Consider the following 21,597-nt stretch of genomic DNA (forward strand, 5'->3'; position numbering starts at 1 on the left):
AAGAAAGGTTTTCTAACTATAGTGGGATTCTGGGATCCCCTACTCAAGATTCTTCTCCAGATGTTTCTAAAATGGAGAAGCTGTTGGGTTTTTGGTGGGGATGGGCAGTGTAAGGAGACAGTAAAGATACCCAGGATACTTGAATGACATTTGTGATACAACTAATTGCCCTTCCTTTCCTCCAGGATTTTGAAGCATAAAGCCATTTTGCTGAGGAAAGGGGAGAGAAGAATCACAGTCCTGTGAAGGAGAGTCCATTCCTCTTACCCATGCAATGGCCATGATTCCAAAAGACAGACCAAACTTTTACCAGGTAAGCAGGTTGCCAGAACAATTCCAGAAATGAGATTCCTATATAAAGACCAAAAGAAATACAGCAATCTAACATATATATGCAAAATAATATCCAAAGATACACTGTTTTCATCAGTCAACCTTTATGAATGCTAACACATTCAGTCCTTTTATTTTTCCTTACCACTAGGTTTAAAAAAAAAAAATACAGTTAATCATTAAGTTATTTGAAATGTTAACAGAAGTGCAAGTACCTACATTTCTTTCTGGTCTTCGTAACACATGGTACACACTCTCATTCTTAGATAATACTGTTGTGTGTCAAATGTACGATAACACATTCACTGAGAGGGATTACTGACTCTACAGACAACTGCAGCACCTTTAAAAGGCATTTATCTATGGTTAAGAGTTAGGCATTTGGGGTTTGAAACACAGCTTCCTATAATTTAGGGCTGTGACTTCTCCACCCTCCCAAAAAAGAATGGATGCATAAAACACTTTCATCTGAAGTCTACAAAAATATAAATATTATATAATTTTAGAGCTGCAAAAGGACCTTAGTGATAATCTAGCCAGGCTGCTCCCCTAATTTTCTAATGAGGTAACAGGCCCTCACTCACAGAAATAAATAATCCACCTCAGATCTTTTGCTATATTAACAAGTATGGTGAACTTTTCCCTCCTGCATCTTTGTATGTGTCAGATATTTGGGCTGAGCTCTTGAAAGGACTAGTTTCCTTTGAGGAGAAACTGATTCTGCCTATCTACTATGCTATACTTTTATGCTACATCTTTTAAAATAATACAAAAGCAATATGTTAATCTTTGACTTAAAATGGCATATCAACAAACTTGGGATATATTGCAACCATTTTATTACTATGATGGGCTGGGGTGTATCTTTTAACAGGAGTACTGACCAACTACCATGAATGTGTTTTGATACTCTGCTCCAGTATCACACTCAATTCAAATACATGTGAATTACTTTCACTTCCACACGTATAAAACGTTTACATCTCATTGTCTGATAGAACAGCACACACCCATGCACCTCTTCTTTCTGGTTTAAATTCATGTAAAGATGCTCACATAAAATGGATTTTTCATCAAGGACTTCATAATATATGAATTTCTCATTACACTACTTCTGCTCTGTCAGTTTTCTTTTTTTTTTTAATTGAAGGGAGGATTAAGAAAGCAATGCTGTGGTACAAAAAGACCTTCTTACAAGGTCCTCTTCTGGAGAAATGTTTGCGAACACAGTTATAGTCTTATAATGACTGTAATCAAGACCATCCCACAAGGACAGGAAGGTACATTCACTCTCCTGGAGAGTTTCTGATCTTATTAACAATATTATGACTGGGGGAGATAGTATAGAGACAGCCCAGCAGAAGACTCTCCCAGAGAGATATTTTGAACTTATTTCAATCCTATAATGACTGTCATGAAGATGACATGATAGTTGAATTCGTTTTGCTGAAGAAGTTTGTGTCTAGAAAGACACGCTCAATAACGTTATTAAATGCTGTTATAATTACGTTCTGTGAAACTATCAGAGGTCACAAAAGCAGAAAAATGTAGCACTATAACAAAGAATAAGGAAACACTTTTGAAGAATAAACACTTAACACGTAGTATTTTTAAATGGTATCTAATAAATTTTCATGTCAAATTTTTAACTAAAGATATAAAACTTTCAAATGGCAACTAATAAATCTTCATGTCAAGTCTTTTAACAAAATCCACAAATCGATTATAAAAATTGAACAATCATAAATGTTTTATGTATAAAGTTTGAAGGGAAAGTTTAAATGTCTACATTATTCTGTTTAATTCTTGAGGAATTTTAGTTGCTGCTGAGGTGCAGTCGATACACTGCTAAAATAATTCAGGTATGAAAATAGTATCACAGTTAAGGTTTGGCATAGCAGCATTCCAGGGGTCTTCAGTCATCCACAAATGTCAACCGTCCAGGGCCTTCATTCTTCATCCATCTCCTGTATCTTTTCCATCTAGGGTCATTTGCCAGTCTTTTCTTTAGTTCCTCTTCTTGCTCTTGTTTGTAGACCTATAAGTATAAATAACACAAACTGACCTGACAATCCAAAGAGAAACGTTTTCATCAGCTTTAGGCATGTTTCCCTGATGCTGGGAACGACTGAGGGCAAAAGGAGAAGAGGGCGGCAGGGGATGAGAAGGCTGGATAGCGTCACTGACTCAATGGACGTGAACTTGGGCAAACTCCGGGAGATGGAGGGGGACAGGGAGGCCTGGTGTGCTGCAGTCCACGGGGCGCAGAGAGTTGGACACAACAACGGAACAACAACAGCATGTTTACATGTTTCAAATATAATTTTAGGTAAAAGTTTCCAATGGATGTATTGGTTTGTCTTCTGAAGACCATGCACCAAAAAATACTAAGCAATTAAGCACTTTAACATTCAGTGTTAAATTAAAAAATAAAAAAACAACAACTCATGTAAGAACTAGTGTTTTTTTCCACTGATTTCTATAACCTGGAAATACATTCTTTTCTTCCTTGAAATTATATGTGAGTTTAAAGGGTTTAAACATTTCTTCTCTACAACTAACATCCAATATTAAAGAATCAACATAAATTTTCTTAACATGGTACTCAGTAAATTTAACAGATGACTTTAAGTATACGTTGAGCCTAACCAAGGAACAAAGTGACCTTATAAATACTTCTGTCTCCAAACTGAACTTACAACTTCTTTTATCTTCAAAGATAATTATTGGTTTTTCAAAATATTTTTAAAGTTCCCAAAGAAGGTTAAATAAACCACAGAGGTTAAAAACAAAGAATATCTTTCATTTCTATCATCTTTAGTGGATGTCAGTTGACGTTAAATGGACAAGTTTTCATAACCAATCTCACAGCCATATCAAATTTTAGAAAGAAATTACGTTCCTTCCAAATTTCAGGAAGTAATGCCTAAGATAATTTCACATAATACCATAATTCAGCCCAGGATAGCACCCATGACAGACAGTTTATTGTATAGTGGGCTGCTTAAACTACTTAAAAGTGAAAGCTTTTCATACATTGGTTGGGTCAGCCATAAAATTAGTTCAGGTTTCCATATGATGTTACGGTCAAAGTTTACTTAGTGCAATTAACAGAAAATGGTGACATCCTTGCAAACATACATTCTATCCCAGTGCAATTTAACATAACAAATTAGACCATTCTTTAAATGTTTAGCATTAGTAAATTAAAGTATTTGAAGTTCATCTTTTAAAAGGACAAATTCACAGGTTAAAAACTTGCTAGTTTTATTGTCTAGTTATATTGTCAACAAAAGATCTTTATCCACATTGAACTCTTCGATTTCAGAAATTAGAGCACACTTCTGTGATCCTTTAGTTTTAAGTTGGTAAGGAAGATAACAGTAAAAATCACAGCAGAGTCATTACTCACCTCATAATTCTCCTTTATCCAAAGCTCCCGTTTAAGAAAAGTTTCTTTCTGATGATCTTCTAGACTATCAAACTGAGACTTTGACATCTTCATAGATTTACGTATGATATACAGTCTTTCTTCTTCCCCGTATTCTTTGCCTTTGATGTTAAAATTATAGATCCATCGGCAATACCACACTATATACGAGCACAGGTGAAAAGGAGCTAAGAGAATCTGAAACAGGAGAAGGTCACGTATCTGGGGCTTCTGATAGCCTCCTTTTATATCTATTTTACTTTTTATAATGTTCTTTATGATGTTCTCCTCCTCGTCACGAACTTCCTCTTTGGACTTTTTGTTTCTACCCTTCTCTTTGGCTTTTCTCAGTAACCCCTGCTGCTTGGCAATCTCCATGGCCTGGATACGGTACTTGGGCACTGTGGCCAGGTAGCTGATCGTCTTGTCATAGCTATTCCACCAGCTGAAAAACTAGAATATTGAACAAAGAAAAACGGGTCACTTTTATTACCAAAATTCATCTTGGTGAACACAACCCTGCCTGCAAAAAACCCATTCCGATTAAAAACAGAGACATCAAAGATCTTACTCTGTAGGTTAAAGATACAGTTGAATAATAGCTGTGTGGACATAGGAATTTTCAGGACTGACAAGTCAGATAAGTCATCAGCTGAGCCAAAAAGCCGGTGATTCTCCACAGGAGACACCCAGGATCAGAGGATGCTCAGGGGAATCACACCGTACCTGTTGATCCCACATCTTTACCATCCGACGCCTCCTTAGATCACAGTTAAGAAATCTCTCTTCTCTCTTTAAAGTTGCAATCTACTTACTGGAGGAGTCAAATGGCAAAACTAGGTGGTAAGGAGTTTCTTTCAAACAATCATAGGGTATAGACTCAGGCAACGATATTTATCTATTTCCTAAACCATCTGCACATACCACAGTAATGTTCACCATATTATGAACTGAAAGATTCAAGTATGTTTGAATCTTTACTTATTTGGGCAGGAAAACATTCAATTATTTCTTAAATATATTCAACCACAAAGGGTTTTATTATCAGAAAGAGTCCTACTCCTCATATAGTACCTCACCACACCTTTCAGCTATTTTACTGAATAAATACAGCAATTATACCAGTATCCTAAAATATTATAGAAGCAATCTATTAATCGCAAAAAAAAAAAGTGACTAGAGTATTATGTTATCTAAAACAGAAAAGTAAAATTGCCCTTCCTCTTCCTGTTGAAAAGGCAATACTAAAAAAGCTGAAACATTTAAAATATACAATCTTAGTTTTCAATAGGAATTCTCTTGTCATAGAAATTGAATTTCATTTCTGGGAATTAAACTGGAGAAGTAATTTTGAAACTAGGAAATTGCTTCATTCCAGTCACTTTTTTTTGTTTTCTTCCCCTCTAGAGGAGGATAGGATAGGTACGGTTAGTTTAGGAATTACAGTAGGGAAAACTCATTTCAGGCTGAACTGGTATTTCTGTGATATAGTAAAACAACATAAAGTTACTGTAGCACTTTCACTCTGTTTCAGGGGGTTTGAAACTGGAGCAGTAGTGCCCTTAAGCTGTCATGTGGAGATGTGTGAGGGTTTTGTTTGTTGCAATGGTGGCAAGCACTACACTCCTGGCATTTGGTAGGCAGATGCCAGGACTTGTTAGACCATATTAAGGAATTTGGATTTTTCCCAAGTTTAAAGGGAAATCATTGAAAAGTCCTATGAAAGTAGTTTGGTCCTTGAACAACACGAGGGGCCCATCCTCTGAAATTCTGCGTGTGACTCATAGTTGGCCCTCCACAGGTGCGGACTGTACGCATACACGGTTCCTCCCTGTCCTCCAAGTCAACAGCCTCCACTGTGTGCTTCTGTAACGAGGACTGCAACTGGTGCAGAGAAGCCGAGTATAAGGGGACCCAGCATAATTCAAACCCGTGCTGCTCAAGGGCCACCAGTAAACCATAGGGATCTAGTTGACATTCACTCTGGCTGTTATATGGGAAATATAGAGCGGGCAATGAGGAAGAGATCTGGGTTTGTTGTTTGGTAATTAGTTTTAGTCGTTATATAATGACATGCACGATTCCTGCCGTCAAAGATTCCAATACTATCAACTGATTAAATATTTTTCTAACATAAAAAATTAATCTGAACTGGAAGTAAAACTGCACAAAAACATACTTCTAGTTCAGTTTTAATGACTAGCACTAGGCAACGTGCACTCCTTCACATGCACGTAGATGAACACACCCACAATACCCACCTGAAACACTGAAATAGCGCACACGCTGACCAGAATCACAACCCTCACATCCACCTTAGGGGCCAGGCGCCTGCTGTAGTAGTGGTAGTAATGGCTGTAGTACTCCTCTGGGTGATCCAGCATGTAGTCATAATCTTTTCGAGTTTCTTCATCCTATAAAATAAAAATAACAAGATGCCCAGTTTCATATGACAGCTCATAAAATGGCCTTAGTTAATAATCTGTTGACGTCAAACCTAGAATTTTATAATTATATAGTCAATCTGAGTAAAAGAACAAATTGTCAAAAAAATTTCCCGTAATTCTTCAAAGGCACACACAAATTTGTTTCCAGAACTTTAATGTTAGGTATAAAGCAGAATTTAAATTTTTCCTCAAATTCTTGAGTACTATTAGGCCTCCTGGAAAAAATAAAAACACTTCAATAGCAATGAACTATGCTTATTTAGCCAGTGCTGTGGTGCTAATAAGGATATAGATTTGTTCTTAAACTTTAAGAGCATGCTGACACCTACACTCAGTAACTGTTGACAGAAAAAAGAATGTTTATTTCTGTTGTATATATTCACAATCATTTCCCAGCCTTGTATAGGAGGTTTTCTTCTGAAAGCAAAGATGAAGATAACAACAAAATAGACAAAACCAGTCTATGCCCTCAAAACTAAATTATGTTCACCTCAAGGAAACACTGAAACATTGATGGAGTAGAATGGTCAAAATCTACCTCTGTGACTTCAGGCAAAAATTTTAGCCTCTCTGAGCCTCACTCTTCTCCACTTATAAAACAGAGATATTAATAGCTCCCCTACTAATTTTACAGGGCTGTTTTGAATATCAAATGACGTATATCATACAAAAACATGTTAAAAATATGTATTCCTTTACTGTTATAACACATTTTCACAGCCCAGTTCATATATAAAGTAGTATATAGCTCTTTCTTAATCGTGTAAACATGCTGAAAAAATTATAGCCTTCTGAAATGCTGCTCAAATGTTTACAAATAAAACATTTTTTAAAACCTTCTGTAATTTTAATCAATTTGTAACGGGTACAAATGCCAATCTTTTACTGAGTTACATAGGTTAAAAAGCTATTAAATTATGATTTGCTTTTTTTTTAATCCCACAAAAACCTGTTTTTCAGCTTGTCTTGTTTCCAGAAAAAATGTTAAACACTAAAACCACAGCAAATTCTTTTATCTGTAAGTGAGTACAACAGAAACCATTATGAAAACAAAAATCTTTTTTAAACCTAGAGGATTTCTTTCTATGAAAAATTAATTATTCAACATTCATAAAGCTGCAGATTATTAGCAAAACCATTTCAAAATCTACGTTCAGTGCTTTGTAACCACAGAGGCGCTTGGATCTGTTCAGGGCCTCCTCCTGAGTCCTCCAATATGCCGTTTCTTAGATTTAAAATAAAAAGTTTGCTAATGACAAAATCTTTCCTGTACCCATTAAAATCACTATATATTTCCTATGAAGAATTCTGAATTTGGAAAAAAAAAAAAAAAAGAATTCTGAATTTGAATGAGCACATTCTCAGTAACGGTTCTTACATTCATTACATTCAAAATATTTTTTTACCTCTGACTAGAATTTGAAGCTAGATGAAGTAGTATCTAGTATAATTAGATGTAAATATATTTAAAGTCTATTCCATGGCACTATATGGAGAGCCGATATGAGAATCATCTGTTATATAAGGGAAGCTGAGCTCAGGCTGGTATTTTCAAATTCACTTCTTGTACATTCTCTTTCATCAGAAAAGATTTTCTCAGGAGTTCCCTGGTGGCCTAGTGATCCTATGCCAGGCTTTCACTGCGACGGCCCAGGTTCAGTCCCTTGTCAGGGAACTGAGAGCCTGCAAGCCGCACGCCACACGCCTCAGCTGTCAGTCCATTTCTCCTCTATAAGCCATCATCATATTCTAGAGCTTCTAACCTAAAGAGGGTAAAACGTTACAGGTCATACAGATAGCTCTGAAGACTAAAGCCTATCTGATGTACCTCATTTTGAGTACTTCAGGACACTTTTTGAGAATTTTTCCATCCTCCCTCCTTTTTTTTGCTTTTTGGACTAATTTTATAGATACGCTGTTTCTGGCCTGAAATTATTGCCTTTTAAACTCAGCCTCCCAGCCTTGGCAGATGCTTTTTGAAATGTATTTGTTCAAACACGATTCTTCTCCTTGCTCCAACTAGATGACAAGTTTTGAAACTAACTGCCCCCAGGGTGAGGCTCCTCCAGTCCTCCAGCATCCTTATCCCCGCAGAGCCCTCAGCGGGGTCTGACTGTCTGCACTCCTGGCTGCAGCATCCAGCGAGATCTGAGTGCCCCTGAAATGCGCTCTCTGGATACCACGTGTCTGGTGGCTGTGCTCTCTTCTTTGTTCTCTTATCTTAGTAAAGGTCATAATCCATGGAATGCAGATATCCTTCTTCAAGCATCTCACCCATGTCTTACCCCGAGTCACCATCTTCTCCCTGGCCCCTAGATCTGTGACTCCATCCAGCCCAGAGCTTCATTAACAGGATGGTCAGCTAACGCTCCAGCACCAGCAACTTCAAAATTTATACCTTATGTCTGGGCTCTTTACTGCCACCAGAGCCTGTAGGGTCTATTGAGGTCCCTCTATAATGAGTCCTCAAACTGCCTCATCCCTAAACGGTTTCAGGGTCAAGCCTGACTTCTCTTAGAATGGTTTTCTTTTCCCTGGGGCCCATAACTTCATGACCCTGTTTTGGTCATGATTAGAGACAAGAAGGCCTGCGTTTCCCTTGTTATAGCATTTATTCAGTCACAATCTTCTTTCTTTACTGGGTTTATAGCTTTCTGTCCAGAATGAAGAAAATGGATTTTAAGCTGAGCCATGCATAATACACTTTATGAGGTTGCTTCAAGTTTGGCACAAATTGAGGGGTTAGGGAGTCTCAACAATCTAAGTCATCAAGTCCTACTCTTCAGGAACCTACTGAGTTTAGAATCAACCTAATAAGAACACAGGACACCAGGAATATTAGGAGAAAAGAAAAGACAGACTGGGACCCAGTTAAAGAGTTTCATGTACATTCTTATTTTAATATCATATATCTATTTTTCCTCCTGCCCATCTTGGGACCTAAGTAGCCTCACAGTTTGTCTGTCTGTCTGTCATCTCCAGCGCTTCCCAGTGGCTAGTAAGGGAGTTCAGTTTTCCTCGGCACGCAACAGGGCCTCCACAACTGGCCTGCGTTTACCTACTTAGCAACATCTCATCACTCTCTCTCCTTTTGCCCACAGCAAACATTAGATAGCAACTTCTGGAATTTGGTGTGTTCTTCTTAAGTATAACATGCTCTTTTATATCTATGTCTGAACAGATAATTCACTTTAACTCAAATGCTCTTTCTCTTTCCTTTTACCCAACCTCATGAGCTTCTATTAACCCTTAGGACATAAACAATAGTAGACAGATTCAGACCACTCTTACTACGCTTATTACCCGTTTATTATAGCACTTATCACATTGTAATCATCAGAGTTTTTATCTTTGCCTTGAATGAGAACTTCTAGAAGGCAGGTAGGGTCATCCATTAATCTCTGTATATCCAAGGCCTAGCACAGTGCCTGGCATTCAATAAATAACATTTCAAAACTGAATGAAATTTTGTAAAGGCTCTCCTCACTGCAGACATCTCCCCAGCCACCCAGGTTTCCACCTCACCATGAAGGTGGGATGGCTTACCACAAAAACCTGGGCTTGGCAGAAATGACTGCTTGATTTCATAGCTTATAAAGATATGCTAATGTGGCTATAAGAGCTTAAACCTTAAAACAGTGTAATGTCTTACCTTTCAATAAGGTAGTACTTTTTCTTTCAGCAATTTTGTGGATCTTAAGGTCCCAGGGTCAGGAGATTCCAGCTTCTTTCCAAAGCCAAAACCTTTATACTTGTTTCTTCCTCCTCTCTGTCCTGAGCCTTGACAAGCAGGGCAATAAGCTCCTTGTCTCTAATCTCTACAGGAAAAAATGGTGCTTCTGCTGGTGTTCACTCCACTCCCAATCCTCTTGGGCATATGCAGGAGGACTGGAACATAACCACCAATATCTAGATCAAAAGTGAATAAGAGGAAACCCACAAGCAAAGAAAATACTGAATCCTTCCTTCTCTTGTGAAAATGATCATTCCCCCTCCCCAGAGGCAAAAATATATTATGTTCTTGTCCTTGAAAGAAATAATGAATTGTTTGATCTCAACAGATGTAAACTGCAATAATTTGATATTGCAACCAGTTTCATATTAAAAATTTTCGATTATATAAATAATAGAAACCATTTAGGATGGTAAAGGCCAAGAATCAATAATATATGAAAATACAGTAATAGTTCGTTCTTAAAAATATATATATTCATCCTATTTTTGAAAGAAATTCACACACAAATGATCCTTTAAAAAAAAAATAACGCCTGATTTTCCTTCCAGACTATTATTACACTACCTCTTTAGACTACTAAAGAGGAAGAAAGTTAACTGCTCCGAGTTCCATTTCTCTTCCTGTTCCCTGCCCAGCAGCCACTCAGGCAACTACCCTCTTAAACCTCTCCTTTCTCAGTCTGCACGCGCTCACAGCAACACCCACCATTTGCAGTATCGCCTCTATACCGCGTAAGAGTGACACTCAGATCTGGTTTTCCTGCTCCTCTTCTTTTGAGATATCTCCTGAACATTTCCTAAATATAACAGAAATATCTCAAGTTCAGCATGGTCACAATCCAGATCTGTTCCTGTGTTTCAGTTTGTTAACCATCTATTTGGGTACCTGAGCTTTAAAAAACCTTAGTTATTTTCAGCTCAGCAAATAGTTATGCAAGGCATTTAAGCCATGTGCTGAACACAAAGGGGGATAAAAAGACAAACAAAAGTCCTGGCCTCAAGAGCTCCCCCATGTACAGGAAGAACCTAGCAAGCAAGAAAAGCTGTGGACTAAGCACCGACTTCTCTGCCTGAGACCACTGGTAACAGGATTCACATAAGGCATGAAATGAGTGCTCAATCTTGAAAAGTAAATAAGATGCAGCAAAATTTGTTCCAGGCAAAGGGAGCAGCAAGTGCTAAGGTTCAGAAGCATAGTGAATAGAACAGATTCGGTGACGCTGAGGCACTGCGGAGGTTCAGGGAAGAAAGGAGGAGGGGCTCGTACACGCCATGCTCAAGTGTTAGAGTGTGAACTGTCTGCGCTATTCAAACATAAAATGGTTTTCAAGTAGGAGTAGAAAGTGTGTATTTTTGGAAGATAACTCTGACAGTATTATAAAGAATGGAATGAAGGAGAAACAGATTTCAGAGACTAAGAAGTAGAAAAAAATAAGACTTCTAGTGATTAAAGGGGTACAGGAATCAATCACGTTGAGAACAGTGATGTTTCTAATTACAGTCACTCTGTGAACCATGTGATTTCAAGAATAAAGGAAGAGGGCATCACGTGCGGATAAGGTGCGGGGGGACTGTGGAAGGTTTTGAAATGGGGAGGAAAAAGATTACTGGACAGCTTTCCAATGCCTGGAGCCTCCAGGGATTACCTATTCCTGTAGGAGGGGCATGCTTTCATTTATCTTTGAAAAGCCTACTTTCACTTTGTAGGAAAAAAAAGTAACTTGCGGAAAACTGGGGAGTAATGCAAATAATTCTTATTCACACAAAGACAAACTGCGTCCAGTAGAATTAAGGGAAATGATGACTGCCTTGTCATACTGACCAGTATTACAGGCATTTCAGCACTCCTTGTCTTGACTGTAAAAGGTGTGACATTTTTTCTCTTCGGCTTCCCTGGCGGCTCATCTGGTAAAGAAACCACCTGCAATGCAGGAGACCTGGGTTCCATCCCTGGGTTGGGAAGATCCCCTGGAGAAGGGAACGGCTACCCACTCCAGTATTCCAGCTTGGAGAATTCCATGGACTATTCCATGGGGTCGAAAAGAGCTGCATACGACTGAGAGACTTTCACTTTAATATCTTATTGATTCCTGCATTAATTAATGAGCTAAATAAAATCTTTGACACATGTTCATTTTGTATGAGAGTCATCCTCTTTTAAAGTTTATGCTTTTAACAAAGATAACAGAATTGGTTTCATGTTTAATTTTGGGTACCTGTGCTACAAATGAGAGACAATTTAAAAATATGAACCCAGAAAATGCACAAATTTCAGGACTGTCAAGGATGCTGTTGAGTTTCATCAGGAAGAGCTTAGAAAACAAAAAGGAAAGAGTACCCAAAGGATAAGACTCTAAGGAAATGCAATGTTTAAGGTGAAGGCAGAGGAAAAAGAAGACCATACAGACTGAAAGAAATGGCTAGAAAGCTCAGAGCAAAGGGAGAGAATTACATCAAGGCAGTCAAAGGAGAGCAGCTTAAAGAACTACTTGATGGCCATCCGATGCCACAAACAGTTCCAAAAGGGAGAGCAGCCCTCTGATCTGAGGCTTAGCCATCACTGTTCACCTTGGGAAGAACAGTTCCAGGATGTGTGCTGCCGCACACGTCAGTCTGTGACAGTTTAAATGATGGGGTATAAGGAAGTAAGGACAGCCAATGGTGAAGAAGGAAGAAAAATGTGACCATAGTTTCAAAATTAAGGAATGAGAGATGAACCAGTTAAGAGATTCCCAAGTTATGAAAGAGGAATGGTGAGATTCCAGAAGACTAAGGTGGAAGTAAAATGAGTTCAGTCAAGAAAAGCTTCCTGCCTTCCCCAATCCATCCTCAATCTTGTTCCCAGAACTTTCTTTCTGAAACAAACATCAGACTTGTGTTACTTATCCACTTTCAAACATCCAGTAACTCACCAATACATAAAGCTCAACACACCTGAACATAGTTTAAAGGGGACATCCCAAACTACTTCCAGTCTCCTGAAACATTCTCCCTACTACGCACCTGAGAGGCTTCTAGCCTAGAAACAGTAGATCCCCTACAATCTCTAAAAGTACACTATGGGTCTTCGTGCTGTGAATATCTCAAAATATTCCGTTTACCTATGATAAACCTACACAAGCAAAATTAACATGTCAAGTGCTTAGTTTCTGCCTAGAATTACATCAACTCAGTAGTTTTTGTGTTATTCAAAAGCTCTGATGGGTTGTTGATGACATCATGTGTCAGAGAGTCACAGCACTAGAATTAAACACATCTGGTGTTTAATCAACCTTGGCCATAAGTAGGGAGTAATAGCTGGGAGGGATTGGGGGCAGGAGAAGGGGACGACAGAGGATGAGATGGCTGGATGGCATCACTGACTCGATGGACGTGAGTCTGAGTGAACTCTGGGAGTTGGTGATGGACAGAGAGGCCTGGCGTGCTGCAATTCATGGGGTCGCAAAAAGCGGACATGACTGAGCGACTGAACTGAACTGAACTGAACAGGTGACATTAAGGGATGAGTGAAAAGTAAACAACACTTATGGGTTTACAGCAGAAATAGCAAATGTGGCACAAAAGGTACCACATCCTTCTGGGCCAGTGGCAGAGCTGTTCAACATGTCATCTTTCCCACTAAACCCAGAAAAGGCCCCCCAAATTTATAAGTGTTACATGGAGTTGTGACCAATATGAATGAAAACTATCTGCTATCAAGCTTACTTAACTTGGCTGTTTATCAGCATCACAACTGTAATACAAGTTCACATCATTTCTATTATTTTTATGGATACACATTTATTATGAATGACTGATTAAAATGCAGTTCGATGCTGAAAAAGAAAAAATAATAACACCAATAGGATAGTAATACCAATAAATGCAGCTAATTTTCTTCCTCCAAAACAGAGTCCTTGGGAAAAGCATAAAAGTGATTGTACATCTCACTGTTGGAACAAGCCCTGCGCACCCACAACTCCATGTTTTCATTGACCGAGAATTTTCTCTACCAGAAATGTCCCTTCACAGTCAACCGTGGTGACTGTTCTAGATCCAGATCAAAGAGTACATTCTTCTCCAGTCCTCCAAGAAGAAATAATTGTGCCCTCTCAGTGTTGCAATATAATCTACACAATTTAATTATATAACTTAAATAAATAATAACTGAACAATAGGTATGTGTCTCCTTATTACACTAAAAGCTTAAAGGCAGGAACTGTGCCTTTTTCATTGCTACGGTCTCCTCCTTTGGAACTTACGTCAGTACCAGTTAGGAGACAGGGTTGATTAAGAGAATATACAAAAGGAAAACAATAAACAGTAACATAACAAGGCAGGAAGTTCAGAATCCCCCTTTTGCCAAATCATTCTTAACTGTGAAAGTCCTGCCATATCAACCAGACCGATAAAGAGAAACTGAAGTGTTCCTGTGACTTCCCTGCCAAGACAAGGCTGAAGCAGAAGGTACTCTCTACACATCCCTTCAAAGTATCAGATAACCTGCACGCCAGTAATACCTCCAAGACCTTTTATGTGTTCTTCTCTGGTGATCTTGCAAAATGCTATCAAACTACCACTGTCTACCAGTTACAGGTTTTATAAGTGCATCCTTCCTTACCACCCATTTCCTCACCTGCTTACTTCTATGCCAGCCTTCTCATTTTATCTAGTTCATCCAATTCTTATGAATATTCAGAATTAATGTCCTCACTTTAAAACCCTGAGAAAATAATTTCTCCTTAAAAAGAGAAATGTGATTTTTCTCTCACATAGGAATTTTTCATTCATATCTATCCAATTTATTTTATCTGTACCACTCTTTCAAACTACAGTTAATTTGGGGTAAAATGTCAAAGTAGGCTTCATATACCCATGTCAAAACACCAGAAATCCACTTTCAATTGTCATCCTATCTGAATCTGTCTCCAGATAGGAGTATGTATTTAACAAACTTTCATTATCTATGTGCCAGACACTGTGCTAGTTGCCATAGATACATATGCAAAAATAAGGTTTAGTGGAGAGGGGGGATGGGCTACTCAGTATGTACAGGGCAGTGTGATAAGTGCTATACCCACAGAAAAAGAGCCAACGTTGACCCAGTGAGAGTCTGTTTACTTAACTTCCAAAGTCCATGAGTCCCCCTGAATCCCCAGTAGTCAAATACACTAAATAAATAGTTATTTCATCATCCTAACTCATGTTATGAAACAAATATAAAGCAGCGTGTGAAACCATAATGGTTTCAAGCCCTGCTGAGATCTGGAAGTTTAAGTTATTTGAGAACATGAACTCAGCATGACTTGGTAAAAGCAACTGGCAAGTTCCCTTTGCCCTCCATTATTACCATCCTTTCTCTGTTTTTTTTTTTTTCCATTCTCTCTATTCACAGGAAGAATCTCTGTTGCTATAAAAACAATGACCAACGGTGATAATATCTCCTTGTCTGACCAACTACATTTAAATCACATTAGTATCATATTTTTAAACAATCTCCATCTAAAAAAATTCTCTCAAAGAGGTGTTTATTCAACCAAGACTAACTTCAGAGTCACAAACCCACCATACCTTACACAAATATAATTCTCATTTTGGTGAGTCAGAGATGCTTGGTTGTTACAAGTTTTGATGGAACACCACTCTAAGGTTACAATGAGGATATAATATAGCTTCTTATTTATGTTAAAAAAAATTAAGAGGCTTGAACACACCAAGAATAGGAAATTAGGGAGGTTATAAAAAAATTATGGGGGAGAGAAAAAAAAAAAGGCTCCTGGCTCCAGTGAATTTAAAACTGAGTTATTTCAGATTTCACAAAAGAAACAATTTCTGTCACATACACTATTTCAGAGATGGAATCCACCTGAGCATCCTACAAAGGAAATACAGAATCAACTTTTCCCGCCATATGCCGGCAATAACTGAACATGGCTGTGAAGGAGAACACAGTCTTCCCAAGGCCCTACCAAGACCCTCCCTCCTTTTCCACTCACAGGGTTTATGGAGAAATAATGTGTATCAGAAAGAGCAAATAGAAAGGAAAAGTGGTCCCAAGTCAGCAGTGCTGCCCCCATGAGGTGATATATGGAATTCCAGGCAGGTGTCTCTGGTTATCTTTATTCCAGAGTCTCTGAACTCATCAACTTCTCCCACTATTTTGTCTGACCTGCTCGAAGTAAAAGCCAGATGGACCTCTTAGGCCTCACTAGCGACTTCACTTTCACTTTTCACTTTCATGCATCGGAGAAGGAAATGGCAACCCATTCCAGTGTTCTTGCCTGGAGAATCCCAGGGATGGGGGAGCCTGGTGGGCTGCCATCTATGGGGTTGCACAGAGTCGGACACGACTGAAGCAACTTAGCAGCAGCAGCAGCCCTCCTTCCAGGCTGTGAATATAATCCAAGTGCAACATATAACACATGTAACAGTGGTTGATACATAACAGATATCAGATATAACAGATGTAACAGTGGTTACATCTCTTGCCTTGGGCTTCCCAGGCAGTGCAGTGGTCAAGAATCTGCCTGCCAATGCAGGAGAAGCAGGTTCAATCCCTGGGTCTGGAAGATCCGCTTGAGTAGGAAATGGCAACCCACTCCAGTATTCTTGCCTGGAAAATCCCACGGACAGAGGAGCCTGGTGGGCTACAGTCCAGGGGTCACAAAGAGTCGGACACAACTGAATATGCACGTCGTACACACACTGCTGCCTGGAGGGGATGACCCCAGTTGATCAGATCACTGCCTTCTCCAGAAATTATATCTTCTGACAACTTTCTCACAATTCTCTGTTATGACAGCAATAAAATCAGACCACCCTATTTGTTTTTAATACCTGCCTGCACACACAGCAAGACAAAGTCCTCTTCCTTATTACAGGAGAGGGCATCTGCAATCAAGTTTTTAAAAAAAAAAAAAGTTTCTGGAGGTGTTCCAATTGCAAGTGGAATCCATATCTATCTCTATAAAATTAACATGGAAGGTTTCACAGAGCTCAGCAAGGGTCCGAACTAAGTCCAGACACCCCTTTTCTCTCACAGTAATTTCCGTTCTCCTGAATAATAATGAGTAGGGTTGGGGAAACTGCAGAACACTCACTCACTCCCTCCGTCACCGCAATTCCAATTCTAGTTCCCTGTTTGGAGGCATCTGCAGCTACCACAAACCTGTCCCAATCAAGAGGAACAGTGCGCCTTTCTCCAGACATTACTCTTTTTAACTGCCTCAAAATTCCTTGTTCTTGAGTGGACAAATTATTTCCTTGAGCTCTTTATTAGCTGACGAATCAGTCCTAAACTTGCAGAAACACTGAGAGGCAGCCGTGACAGAGCCACCAGATCAGCCTCTGCATTTGTCTCTTCAAGAAAACAGCAAGAACAGTTAAGAGTCCTGCAAGTTCCCCCACTCCCACCCCCCAGCCAGATTTTCTGTACTGTCTCTCTCGGCGTTTGTTTTCAAAGTTGTTAATATTACGCTCACCCTTTTCACACCAAATCTACCCATCTCCAACCCCAGCAGAAGGCGAGAGTTGCCAGTGTTTCTGCTGCCTCTCTTCTGGACGTTCTTCACTGCCCAGTGCTCGCTTCTCTGCTACGGGGGCTTTGGAGGCACAGTGGCAGGTGCTCTGGCTGCTTGTTGGACCGCTCTCTTTCCTCACTGCAGAAAACAGACTGGAGCTTCAGGTGCCAGGCTGCCTTTTATGAAAAATTTCCCCATCTTTCGGCAGTCCTTCCTTAGTCACTCTTCATCCTAAATAACAGACAACCAAGCCCTCTTGGTTGCCTGTGGCCACAGCACTTTCTCAAACCACCCCCCCACCACACCCCGCATTCCTCAGGTAATTGACAATGAAAACTGCAATGTCACCAATGCTGGTACGAATTTGGTGGATTTTATGGCTCTATATTATCTGAACTGCTCTGGAAAGCAAGCCATTAACTCCTCGACCCAGTATTTTCAGCCCTAGAAATCTTATCTGGAAAAATAATCCACGGTTGAGTTATACTATCCCCACTCAAAGTAGTCGTTAAAAGCAGACCATACAACATGAAAAACTGTGCCTCAAAAAGAAAGAAAAAAATAGAAAAAAATACACTATAACTGCAACTGCTGTTGTATTAGCATGAAGAGACCCCTGAAACAGTAACACACCAAATATTATTCGTACTTTGTGATTTCTTATAGTTTGCTTTTTGCTGCAGTAGAAAACAGGATCAGACTAAATCTCCCCATCCCCATAAGTACGTTAGTCGCTCAGTTGTGCCCGACTCTGCAACCCCATGGACTGCAGCCCACCAGGCTCCTCTGTCCATGGGATTTTCCAGGCAAGGATACTGGAGTGGGTTGTCATTTCCTTCTCCAGGGGATCTTCCCCAACCCAGGGACTGAACCTGGGTCTCCTGCATTGCAGGCAGATTCTTGACTGACTGATCTAGGAGGGAAGCCCTCCCGATTTCTGTAGGACTCAATAAATCCTTCGTTAAATAACTATACATATATTCACAAAATATTTCCTACTAGAAATTCTCAGAGTCTTGAAACTCAAGTCATTAAGCACAAATTTGCAGCTCCTATATAGGAGGTTTCTCATTGATCACTTAATCCTCATAACAACCTACTGAGTAGGTTTCATGGCCATAATCCTGCATATGAAGAAACAGGTACTCTGACATACTAAGTCACTATCCAAGGTCACATGGGGGTGTCAGAGCCAAAAGTCAAACATCTGGTGTTCTTAGTGTTTTTCTAGAACCTTATGTCCAAGCTGAATGTCACAATTAATACCATCCCCCGAAACCAAGTTTCTGTCATGTCAAATTGGGGCAGTCGCACTGTCATTGGAGATCTTTCCAGTGTTCTATCACAGACCTCGGTAATAACAATCACCCTGCTTTCCAAGTGTGAGCTGCATCTTATTAAAATGCCTTCACCAAATCATAAGCCCAAACCTTTGCATACCGAAGACAGCCACAAAAAGTAGGGGGCTAGCTACTCCCCAAGACTGAGGGGGTTCCCATCAATGGGCCATGTGGGCTCCCTCACTTGGGAAAGCCCGAGCATCCTAATGATGGTAGAGCTGGTCAAGCTTGGCGCCGGAATCACAGGGAGCCTCGCTCCACCGGCCAGGTGACAACGGGGTCGCGCCGCGCGCTTCCCTGGCAGGTCCTCGCAGCCCCCAGGCTTACCTTGAGAGTCTCGTAGGCGGTGGCCACCAGCAGGAAGGCCTCCTCGGCGCTCTGCGGCGTCAGTCCCGGGCCCTCCTCGCCAGGCTCGGGCCGGTAGCGGTCGGGGTGGTAGCGCCGGGCCAGCTGGCGGTACGCCCGCGCGATCTCCGCCTTGCTGGCCATGCGGCTCACGCCCAGCACCTCGTAGCAGTCCCGCGTGCCGCAGTAGAGTCCCTCCACCAGGGCCGCCGCGGGCCGCGAGAGCAGCAGCGCGAGCAGCAGGGGCGGCAGCAGCACTAACCAGCGCCGGTTAGCAGCCCCAGCTCCCCGGCTCGGAGCGAACGGGATCGCCATCCCGGCTGGGCCACGGCTCCGAGAGCCCAGCCGCACCCCGGCACTCCTCGTTGCGCCCCGCTCGGCGGCCCGGGCTCAGCTCCACGTCAGCACGCGGCGCCTCGGCGCAGGCGCACCGGGCGCGGCGGCCGCAACCACTTCCTTCACGACCGTTGCTAGGGGAACAGGATGCTTCAGCAGCCCGGCCGCTTCCGGTAGCTTTGAAAACTTGTTCCTAGTCCCAGAGAAGTGGGTTTGTTCTCAGTCTGACAGACCTAAAGGATGTCTCTGTCTCTGAGGTGCACTTAACCAGTGTGTGCATAGCGCTCTACTGTCCCCTTTCCACGCAGTCTTTAAGGCATCACGACCTCACCGGCTGCGGTTGGTAATCTAGCTCTCATGCGATCTGGTTTTCAGCGTCAAGATGTGTGCCCAGGGTTTTAAAGCCAAGTCTCGATAACCCCATTCTGCCTTTCCAAAAATAAACTAAACTTTTAGAGATTCTAGACGTTATCTGACTTAAAGTGCATGGCCATCTTGTTCTAGGTTTCTTAGCCTCCACACTATTGACATTTGAACTGGATAATTCTTTTTGCCTTTTAAGGGCTGTCCTACCCGTTGTAAGATGTTTAGCAGCGTCTCTGGTCTCTACACACTAGATGACAGCAGTTCAGTTCAGTCGCTCAGTCGTGTCCGACTCTTTGCGACCCCATGAATCGCAGCACGCCAGGCCTCCCTGTCCATCACCAACTCCCAGACTTCACTCAAACTCATGTCCATCGAGTCGGTGATGCCATCCAGCCATCTCATCCTCTGTCGTCCCCTTCTCCTCCTGCCCCCAATCCCTCCCAGCATCAGGGTCTTTTCCAATGAGTCAACTCTTCGCATGAGGTGGCCAAAGTACTGGAGTTTCAGCTTTAGCATCATTCCTTCCAAAGAAATCCTAGGGCTGATCTCCTTCAGAATGGACTGGTTGGATCTCCTTGCAGTCCAAGGGACTCTCGAGAGTCTTCTTCAACACCATAGTTCAAAAGCATCAATTCTTCGGCACTCAGCCTTCTTCACAAACCATAGCCTTGACTAGACAGACCTTTGTTGGCAAAGTAATATCTCTGTTTTTCAATATACTATCTAGGTTGGTCATAACTTTCCTTCCAAGGAGTAAGTGTCTTTTAATTTCATGGCTGCAGTCACCATCTGCAGTGATTTTGAAACCCGAAAAAATAAAGTCTGACACTGTTTCCACTGTTTCCCCATCTATTTCCCATGAAGTGATGGGACCAGATGCCATGATCTTCGTTTTCTGAATGTTGAGCTTTAATCCAACTTTTTCACTCTCCTCTTTCACTTTCATCAAGAGGCTTTTTAGTTCCTCTTCACTTTCTGCCATAAGGGTGGTGTCATCTGCATATCTGAGGTTATTAATATTTCTCCCAGCAATCTTGATTCCAGCTTGTTCTTCTTCCAGCCCAGTACCACCACCCTAATCCTGACAATCAAAAATGTATCCGCGTGTGGGTGCTAAATCGCTTCAGTCATGTCCGACTCTGGGACCCCATGGACTTTAGCTCTCCAGATTCCTCTGTCCATGGGATTCTCCATGCCCTCCTCCAGGGGATCTTCCCAACCCAGGGATCGAACCCGCCTCATTTAAGTCTCTTGCATTAGCAAGCGAGTTCTTTTTACCACTAGCACCACCTGGGAAGCCCCGGAAATGTATCCACGTATTCTCTAATGTGTTCTGGAGTTACAGGTGCAAGAAAAAGTACAGGTTGTTCAGTTAAATTTGAATTTCAGATAAACATTTTTAGCATAATTATGTCCCAAATATTACATGAGACTGTATAGCAACATGAAGAACTTTATCTCAACAAAGTTGTTTGTATCATTCATTCAGTAAATATCCCTTGAGTCTTTACTATGAACTAGGTACTGTTGTAAGCTCTGGGGACATAGTGGTGAGAAAAGAAGACAAGGTTCTTGATCTTATGAAGCATATATTCTGGTGGAGGATAACAGACAATAAACAAGCAAATAAATACACTTTAAGATACAATAGATTCTTTTAAGAAAATGAAACAAGGTAAAGATAGATATATCCTCTAACATAGAACATATACTATATATGTATATATGTATATTATATTCATATATATGTACTGCTGCTGCTAAGT

At 40.7% G+C, this 21,597-nt stretch overlaps 1 protein-coding gene across 1 annotated transcript; it reads right to left on the bottom strand.

Annotated features, from left to right (window-relative positions):
- Nucleotides 1-1,459: 1,459 nt before the first annotated feature.
- DNAJC25 (DnaJ heat shock protein family (Hsp40) member C25) lies at nucleotides 1,460-19,529 on the bottom strand. The gene is made up of 4 exons (XM_005906576.3): nucleotides 19,112-19,529; nucleotides 6,025-6,177; nucleotides 3,746-4,216; nucleotides 1,460-2,371 (listed from the first exon to the last, which is right to left on the bottom strand). The coding sequence occupies exons 1-4, from the start codon at nucleotides 19,442-19,444 to the stop codon at nucleotides 2,249-2,251; spliced, it is 1,080 nt and encodes a 359-aa protein (XP_005906638.1). The 5' UTR covers nucleotides 19,445-19,529; the 3' UTR covers nucleotides 1,460-2,248.
- Nucleotides 19,530-21,597: the final 2,068 nt, after the last annotated feature.

This window comes from Bos mutus, chromosome 8, assembly GCF_027580195.1.
Source record: "Bos mutus isolate GX-2022 chromosome 8, NWIPB_WYAK_1.1, whole genome shotgun sequence".
Lineage (NCBI taxonomy): Eukaryota > Metazoa > Chordata > Mammalia > Artiodactyla > Bovidae > Bos > Bos mutus.

Coding starts and splice junctions, on each gene's coding strand:
- DNAJC25 (XM_005906576.3), bottom strand. CDS start 19,444: ATGGCGATCCCGTTCGCTCCGAGCCGGGGAGCTGGGGCTGCTAACCGG. Junction 6,178..19,111: donor CCGCCTACGAGACTCTCAAG/GTAAGCCTGGGG, acceptor TTTATTTTATAG/GATGAAGAAACTCGAAAAGA. Junction 4,217..6,024: donor GCGCTATTTCAGTGTTTCAG/GTGGGTATTGTG, acceptor TCAATATTCTAG/TTTTTCAGCTGGTGGAATAG.